The sequence below is a fragment of the Amphibalanus amphitrite genome, unplaced genomic scaffold, assembly GCF_019059575.1.
Source record: "Amphibalanus amphitrite isolate SeventyFive unplaced genomic scaffold, NRLGWU_Aamphi_draft 000245F_arrow, whole genome shotgun sequence".
Lineage (NCBI taxonomy): Eukaryota > Metazoa > Arthropoda > Thecostraca > Balanomorpha > Balanidae > Amphibalanus > Amphibalanus amphitrite.
This window is the reverse complement of record NW_024881740.1, coordinates 716,596-725,765: the sequence shown is the minus strand read 5'-3', so window position 1 is coordinate 725,765 and position 9,170 is coordinate 716,596. Positions and strand designations below refer to the sequence as shown.

At 52.3% G+C, this 9,170-nt stretch overlaps 1 protein-coding gene across 1 annotated transcript in view; it reads left to right on the top strand.

Annotated features, from left to right (window-relative positions):
• Positions 1–1,564: 1,564 nt before the first annotated feature.
• LOC122386289 (importin-5-like) overlaps positions 1,565–9,170 on the top strand; it is a 30,760-nt gene continuing 23,154 nt past the window's right edge. Inside the window, exons 1-4 of the mRNA XM_043375348.1 lie at positions 1,565–1,831; positions 4,435–4,584; positions 5,097–5,323; positions 5,693–5,789. Of these exons, the coding sequence (XP_043231283.1) occupies positions 1,748–1,831; positions 4,435–4,584; positions 5,097–5,323; positions 5,693–5,789 (558 nt within the window). The 5' untranslated portion in view covers positions 1,565–1,747. The remainder of the gene's footprint in view (positions 1,832–4,434; positions 4,585–5,096; positions 5,324–5,692; positions 5,790–9,170) is intronic.

The following is a 9,170-nucleotide window of genomic DNA, read 5'->3' as shown; positions in this document are numbered from 1 at the left end:
CTTGCTTTTTGAAGAATTAACAAGTGATACAGTACGTTAAGAAGGCAGCTGTATTCTTGACACGGATTGTTTCGAGGCAAGTACCTACCCGGAATCATTCAGTATTTTCTGAGGTCTGCTGGAGTTATTTTCTATACCATCGACACAGACCACGCCGTGGCAGACGCACCGATGCTGCACTGAAACTTTCCGCCCCGAAAACATGGGATAGCTCACCCCGATCGTGTGCAATAAGACCACGCACTTATAACTTCCCACCGCCCAGCCGGCCGCCCGGCAGATGTCGTGGCGCGCGGTGCCGATAAGGCGCTGCCGCCGCCGTGCGGCGTCGAATTCTCGCCCTTATTGACACCGGCCGGTCGGCGGGCGTAACATGGTCCTCTTTAAGCCGTTTGAGCAGCGCCTAGCAGTAATACTTTTCGGAAAAAAAGAGTATCGTTGGACTCAGAAAAGAATACCGCACCACATGAGCCATGAGCCCATATACTTTTCCAAAATTCGTTTTTTTAACAACCCTAGTGCACCTGTGACCCCTCTGTGTGCCCCTGAGGTCATCTCAGGTCATGAACGGTCACCAGCAGGTTTTTGGCTATAACTTTTTATAAAGACGTGCTAGAGCGATGAAATCACGTTAGATGTATTCAGCTCGACGGTACGGATCAACCGATATGCAACATGACCCTTTCCGGTCAGGTCATGACCTTGACCTGAGGTCAAATTTTCAAAATGAACTTTCAATGTCAACAAATAGTTCATTCGACGTGTCTCGACGATAGGAACACGGTGCTGGCAAAAGTAATGTCGTGGCTTGCTTGAATCAAAAGGTATTACCGAAAAACTGTTTTTGTCGAAAACGGTTATTTTTATAGTTTTTGCCTTCTCGAGGCTAAACCGTTGACCTGAGGTCAAATCTGAGAAAATATTCAGAAAGGTCTGTAAAGGGCTATCGAATGCGTTTTTCCGAGGCGCTCTAGCTCTATTGGTTCCTGAGATAGCCGTTGGCAGTTTCCAAAATTTTTGAAATGGCTTGCATTTAACATTTGATGACCTCTGGCGACCTGACCTTTGACCTGACCCAAAAAATGACCGAAGTGTTTCCGTCATTATTTTTGACGCTCTTTCGAATGTTGCTAACTGCGTGTCGCTACGTGGCCCAGGAGCCGAGTTAGACGGGGGGTGTTCAGACACCCCGGCCCGGCGTGGAAGTCGCGGAGCACCGGCCCGGCGCGGGTTAATAAAACTCAAGGGAGAACTTTCGAGTATTCATCAGAACGTCTCGTCGCGTAACGCGTTTTTTCGTTAATCGTTTGCGTCTGGCGCGTTTCACTGCGCCTATTGGTTCCCGAGTTATCGGCTGGAGGCGTTTAACACCCCCCCCCCCCCAGCTGGGGGTAGAGGGTGGGTGGGTGGGTGGGTGGTGAAATTCCCAGCTACTGCAGGTAGGTGAAGTCATCGGTAGGTGCAGTGAAGTCAGGGCACTGGACAGAAGGCCGTTGAAGTGTGAACCGTGTTGGGAACTGAGCTATGAAGGCATTGCAAAAAAACTTCAACTCCCTTTCCAGTTAGTCACATATGGCACATCAGCTCCACAGGTGCTGCCATATCGACAGCGCGCCATTCCGCGCCACATTCACTGCTGTGGCGCGACTCCCTCTCTTTTCGCGCGCGTGTCGACGTTGCGTCGCGCCGGTCGGCGTTGCAGTGTTAATTTTGTTGGGAGATACATCGTTTTGAGTCTCCCTAGGCCATGGGAATGGCGGACGACGCCCAGTTTCAACAGATCCTCGGCGGACTTCTCAGTGAAGAAAATGAAATCCGAACCCAGGCTGAGGTAAGAGCCGAGCCATATTGCCTGGGAATGCGCCATAACACGTGCTCAATTTTTTTTTTTGCTTTAGCTGCAAGCCATCGTTAATTAATTATTTGCACCTGTAAATCAAATAACTTGCTATTTTCAATATTCCATCCTAATTCATAACCAAAAGAAAGATGTTGACTATGATGCTCATATGATCTCGTAAATTGAAGTCGTTTGTTGCAGCATCAACAATTAATTATCTTAAGCAGGGATGCGGAGCCGGAGCCGGAGTCGGAGCCGGAGCCGCCGGAGCCGGCATATTTTGCCCGGAGCCGGAGCCGGAGCCGGAGCCGTGAAACAATATAGCCCGGAGCCGGAGCCGGAGCCGGAGCCGCCAAAAAAGGGGGCGACTCCGGCTCCTTTTTATTTTTTGAAGAGGAAAAAAAATAATTGACCTAGTTCGGTTTGACAGTGCAAGGCAGTAAAACATATGGTACTTACGTCATGGGCCATCAAGTGAATGAAAAAATCCGAATATCCCCAGTATCCCACAGTACGCAAACAACTTCCTGTTTGCTCTTCCCCCCCCCCCCACGTCTACTGCATCCCCAGAACATGAGGACCAGTCATCAGGTGACGGCCATTGTTTTCAAACCAGTGCAGTGGACTGCGACTCCCAGCACCGTCTCATCCCACACACCCCCCACCCCTCCCCCCCCCCCCCCCCCCAATGCAGCCGAGACGGGTGTCAGCTTACGATGGTTCACTGAACTCCGATTCGCGGCGACTGCGTTTCCAATGCCATCGCTTCCTAGCCCTTTGTTCTGCCAGTTCTCTCCGAGGTGCGTTTGCGCGGGGACGCGGTGAGCCGGTCATGGCAAAGAGCCAATCTCTTTATAACCGTATAACCGTATATAAAGCGTATAACCAACCGTATAACCGTATATAAAGCGACTATTAAAGCGTATAACCAATCCAATTTTTCTTCCACCCGTATTTAATTGATTGCGTAGGGGATTTACTGAGTCGGAGCCGGAGCCGCCGGAGCCGGAGCCGCCGGAGCCGGACCATTTTACTCGGAGCCGGAGCCGGAGCCGGAGCCGCCATAACATTTCACCCGGAGCCGGAGCCGGAGCCGGAGCCGATTTTTTTCTCCGGAGCCGGAGCCGGAGCCGGAGCCGTCTGAAATTTCCACGGCTCCGCATCCCTGATCTTAAGTTTTGTCATATCAGTCAGTTTCTGATACATTAATATAGTTTTTCTCACAGACATTCTTTGTTTTGTACTTCAAGAAAGCATGATTATATCAACTGAGGCCTCTTGCACCTAACTTCCTACCTACCTAGCTAGGTAAAATTGAAAAACCGGTTTCAAAATAGGCTAATCTGATGGTGGTAAATTTGTTTGCAATAGCCCAATACATAATCCTACATGTGCTTGCTAAATTTTGCACGCAAATTGTTACATTTGAGACTTGGACTGGGTATACGATGCAAAATAATCCAAGCATTGGTGCAAGAGGCCTCTGGTCAACTGACATTCATACTGAATTGGTTTGTATGTTGAATTGGAATGAAAAGCCGGAAAAATGTCTTTTCCTCTCTAATTAATCTTAGCTGACCTCAAATTTAGTGACCTCTATATATAAGCTAAATAATGGTAAACGCTGATAGAAATACAATAAATCAAAATAAATGATAACAGCTTTATATAAATATATAAATCAAAATATAAATGTCATGGGGTACATGCTAAAATAGCCAAAGCTCTTTAAGATAATGATGTTTTCAGAGTTGGTAATCATTTCTCAGATGCCTAGCTCATACCTAATGTCAATGAAGGAAATGACTGTTAGAAGATATTGAGGGTTAAACTTATGCAGGAAGCTCCTAAAATTGTGTCATGTGGTTGTCTTTGCAGGGATATTAAAGGAAATATCTAGTTTAAACATGGGGTTTTGAACTGAAATGTCAGTCTTGTAAGTTGAACTGAGACTAGCACAAATCATGAGCTTTTATGGCCCAGTGATCACCTGGTCGCCCTAGGCAAGGATATTTTCTTTCCCATTCTGAAATTGCTCCTTTATGCAGGCATTTTTCCCTAATGGAAGAATGTCAAGAATGCAGCTACCTGTGGCAGAGGCCAATTATCAGCCAATCAGCATGTGCTTGGTTTGAACAAGGCAATATGATTTGTCCACACATAATCAGCTTCTGCTGCAAACACTATTCCTCTACCAAAGATGGAAAATAGTTGTTCCTATACCTATGAAAATATTTTAAAAATTTCTTTGTAAATATTCATCATTCTCTTTTCTTATAATTTTAAGCATAAAATTCTTAGAACTGTAGCAAAAAACTTATTTGATTGAAGTGGTATATTCCTTTTAAAAACATCCCTTTTATCAGTGACATTTGTCTGCTTTTCATCTTTTTATCTAAACTGTTTTGCTGATTAACCTGGCAGTCATGGCAACTCGTTTTTTAACTTTGGCTTAATATACTTTAATCGATTCGCCACAGGTAGCCAAAAGTTGAAAAAAGTGGGGGTGTTAAACGCCCTCCCCCTCCCTCAGCAACTCGCGGGCTAAGCTCAGAATATCTTGGCCCTGACACTTGCTTTGTATTCTTCCCCAGAGCACATATGAGCAGATAGCTCTGCCGCAGAAGATATCGCTGCTGCTGGGATGTCTGCTGAACGCCGCGGCCGGCGAGAAGTACCGCGAAATGTCGGCCGTGCTGCTGCGCCGGCTGCTCTTCGCCAAATGGGAGGAGTTCTACCCAAACGTGAGCCAGTAGAATGGAACAAGGCTCTTCAGTGATGTAGATGTAAAGGTGGAATGATAAGGGTTGGAATTAGTGTTGGAGACCTGGTCAATTTAGCTGCCATCAGAGCTTTAATTTATATTTACTCTGTATTATGTAGGTGTGAACTGGATGTTTACAGTTGGGATATGTAATTGCATGCCTGCTGGACTAGAGCAGGGAAAGAAGTGACTTCTAGCTCAGGATTCGGCCGTCCGCGAGTCACATTTGGCCGGCAGGTGTCTGATTTCCGGTATTTGGTATCGGCCAATATTGGAATTCCTCGCTTGAAGATTCTGTTCAAAGGCATATTTTGCACGATATGATACTAGCCAACGTAGGTGTACTTAGCTGTTCCAATTAAGCAGTTCATTTATTGTTCCTTTATTTGCCAAAGGTCGCATGCTCTCCATGGCAGCTGCCGGACGAGCTGACCCCCTGCCCTGTTGCCCGTAGCAGTGTCGGACGATCTGACCCTGCCCTGTTGCCCGCAGCTGCCGGTGGAGGCGCAGACCCAGCTGAAGGAGCAGCTGCTGTCGGCCATCCTGCAGGAGCAGTCCGAGTCGATACGCAAGAAGATGTGCGAGGTGGCTGCCGAGATGGCGCGAAACCTGTTCGACGACGACGGCAACAGCCTGTGGCCCGAGTTCCTGAGCTTCCTGTTCGAGTGCGCCAGCTCGCAGAACGCCCAGCAGCGCGAGTGTGCTCTGCTGCTCTTCAGGTGCGTGGGGTGGCCGCCCGCGGCTCTGGGAGAACGCGCCGTGGGTTGTATTTATCGGGCTCGTCGTCATAAGGTGACACTTATCGCTGAGTGGTGCAAATGCATAGCAAACAACAGATGAATGCAATTTGATGCATCCGGAGCTGTTCAGATCGAATCATGATTTACATGTGAGTTGCTCTCCTGTTTAAGGTAGTTAGGTCGTTCATTGTATAGCACATCCCGATGGTCCCGAGTTCAAACACGTTTGCTTGTATCCCGCACGTAATGGGTCGTCTCTGGTCATTTTCATGATGGTTCATCACGATCAGTTTCATTTTTTGGACTTATACACGTGGCGCCCGCCCAACTGGTCTGGTCGATTTTCAGCTACGTTCCTGGTGTGTTCGGTAACCAGCAGAAGCGCTACCTGGAGGTCATCAAAAACATGCTGCAGCAGAGTCTCAGCGACGCCAGCAGCTACAAGGTTGGTTCTAACATGCTGCAAGGCTCAGTCGCTCGCCCTACAAGTGTTGGTCTTCGTCAGGAATGCCAGCCACATGAAGCGATGTCCTTTGTCGGACGTAGGTACACTATCTTTACTTCTATGAAATTTGGTTATCAGCTGGAATGCAGGCCGCATTAGATAGTATTATACGCATTACATTGATATGTACATTATCTGTGTGTGCTATCATCTTCGGTTCACATTGATTGGTAGCATCATACAGTCGTTGGCGCGATGTATCCCGGTTAGATTTTGCACTCCAAATGTAGTGATGTACCGTTGACTTATGATGGATCAGGGAACTAATTGTTTTATTCCGCTTTTAATTTATATCAAATGATTTACAATGGTTTTTATTACGGCCAGTGCCTGTGAGATCATTTGCCTGGATAGAAACGCTGCAAAAAAAAAAACAGCAGCTCTAGAAAAAAGTGGATTTCCAATTTGTTTTATTCGGGCACAGTTCGGAGGTGTTGGAGCCGTCTGTTTGGCTCAGTAACACCTTTTCAATGGCGCGTATAGTCTCTCTTGAAAGTATCGCGTCCTGGGCTGCGGCGGCTCAGCGAACTATCCCATTCAGTTTGAGGACCCCAGTAGGGAGGCCATGGCCTGTATCTTAAAAAGTACGCTGTAACACGATTTCACGCCAGCGGTAGAAGGAAACCTGCTATATGACGCAGGCCCCAGCGGCTGACAACTGGGTCAAAACAGTCGGAGGCCGGCCAAAGGTCATGCTCGTATCGCTCTCTCTTGACCCCGTCCCCCGCCCCAGGCGGATACCGGTGCCTCTTGGGGGCTCACCACCCGGGCGCTCATTGGTGTGCCCCCCCGCAGGGGGCTGACCGTGGTCGGAGCTGCTGCTTAGCCGGGGTCATCTGGCTCCGGCTGTGCGGCGGCTGTGACTTCGGCCAGTAAGGGGAGTAGCGCCCCCTCGGCCCCAGCTTGACGCGCGTTTGACCTGGACTTGCCTTGCTTACTGGATGGATTGTCTGCAGGATTGGCCCCGCAGGGGGTTGGCAGTGGCCTGGGTCGCTGTTGGACTGGGCTCCTTGGGCCCTCGCCCCGCGGCGGCCCTGGCCTCGGCCAGCAAGGGGAGTAGCGCCCCCTCGGCCCCAGCTTGACCCATGCTTGCTCACGATTTGCTTTTGATCACTGGATGGACAGATGGTACGGCCCGACTGTTCTTGGTTTCCGTGGTTTTGTTTCTCTTGAGCGGTCTTTGTTTGCTTTTGCTTTGCTTCTCACCGGATGTCCGCGTTTCGTTCGATCACAGCTTTCTGATTCCTTTCCCCTTTTTTTTTCGTTGTTTTTTTGCACCCGCAGGAACACAGCCGAGTTGGGCTAGTGTAAGGGGAGTGGCGTCCCCTCGGGTACCAGCCGGTTTTACTAGGCTAGGCGAGCCGACCCGTACCCCAGGACAACGGGATCCTGGAGGTTGAGCCCCCCACCGTGCGGAGCCAGTCGCGGTGGCTGGGCAACACGCCTCTTTGGCCCTGAGTTCTGTAAGGGCGGGACACTCAGTGGGGCGCCGCACTTGAGGAGCCATTCCCAGTCGTGATGCCGCCGGGGGTGGTGTCGGAGAGGTGTCGCCGGCGGGGTTCGGGCACTTGTGCTCGTCCTCCGTCGGTGGGACTGATCTGTCGCTGCCCCTGGCGGTGACTCGGCTAGGCGTCAAGGGAGGAGGCGGTATCCGACCGTGGGGGGTGGTGAGTCTCTCTCTCCCCCTCGGAAGGTGCCGCCAAGTCCCGTACAGTCAGCTCGGCCGTCCCAGGCCTTGTAGCGGCGCCGTTGCGGAGCGTCGGCGGCCGAGCTGGCGGAGACCAACAGACTCGCATGGATACCTTGACCAACCCCTCCTCCCCCTCTCTCACCAATCCCTCGGCTTCGGCCGATTCTCGCCCGCCGGCCTCGGCCGACGGGCGAACGCAGAACGATCCAAGACCGAAAAATCCAAAGATCCTCATCTTCCGGAGCGCAGACAGGGAGCTGAGCTCCTTGTCGCCCTTCCAGCGTAAGGATGGCTGTGACCGGTTCGGCAGTATCGTCCGCTGCGACCGCATGCGGGACGGTGCGCTTGAAGTAGAGTTCCGGAACAGCGAAGAGGCGACGAAGGCCCTATCAGCTACTCGATTTGTGTACTCCGAAGGACGTGCCTCCGGTCGGAAGCTCGTCTCTTTGTCGCTGACGGTGGAGCCACACCGCTCCAAGAACTCCTCTCGAGGAGTCATCAATTGTTTTGACCTGCGGAACGTAAGTGACGACGACATTGCGGACGGGCTCTCAGAGTACGGCGTGACAGCCGCCCGCCGCATCCTCACGCGAAGAGGCACGGTCCCGACAAATAACATCATTCTCACATTTGACACCACCGACATGCCGAACGAGGTCCGTGTGGGGTACATCAAGGTCCGCGTGCGCCCATACGTCCCGGCGCCCATGCGCTGCTATCGGTGCCAGAGGTTCGGCCACACGAAGGACAACTGCCGGGGTAGACCCACATGCTCCAAGTGCGCTTCTCAGGACCACACTGACGATACGTGCAACTCGGAGACCCCTCGATGCGTCAACTGCGGAGAGGGGCAGACACCGCACTCCGCGTATGACAGGTCCTGCCCTACATACGTCAAAGAGAAGGAGATAAACACCATCAAGGCTACCAGAAATCTGTCGTTTAAAGAGGCCCGGGAGGTGTATAACCAAACTCACCCGAAGACCTCGTATGCCCAAAAGGTGAGAGTGACAAACTCAACCGATGCCTCCCAGATGAGTGTTGCACAGCTCGTGCAGCTCCTCAAGCGATTCGGCCTCACTGTCGTAGCCACTGATGGCTCAGCGGACCCCCCGGCGCCTCGTGCGCCGCCGAGCGACACGGAGCAGGCTGCTCAGGAGTCAGTGTGGGGTCCACCCAGTCCGGCTCCAGCCGCGAGTGGAGACGAGTGGACCGTCGTCCAGCGCCGACAGGGTGGTCGGCGCCCCCCGGCGCAGGGTAAGGCGCCACCCACCCCGCCCCGCCCCCGACCGTCTACGGCGGTGCAGGAGGCGCTGCGGCGGGGGGAGGAGGAGAGGAAGGCACGAGAGGCGAGGAGGGCTCGCCTCGTCCAGAAGGCCCTCGAGGCTAAGGAAGCCTCGTCTGCCGACTCCGCCTCCGGGAGTGCCAATGCGGCTGTTGCTGCTGACACCCCGGAGACACCTCAGGCGGGGACTCGGCCCATCATGGGTCCCCCGCCGCCTCCTCCACCTCCGCAGCGGCGGCCACCACCGCCGCTGCCAGAGACGCCTGTGTCGAGGACACAGGCCGCCGCCTCGACATCCCCGTCGGGGCGGCAACAGCCCTCCGCGGCTCCAGGGCGCCTCGCCAAG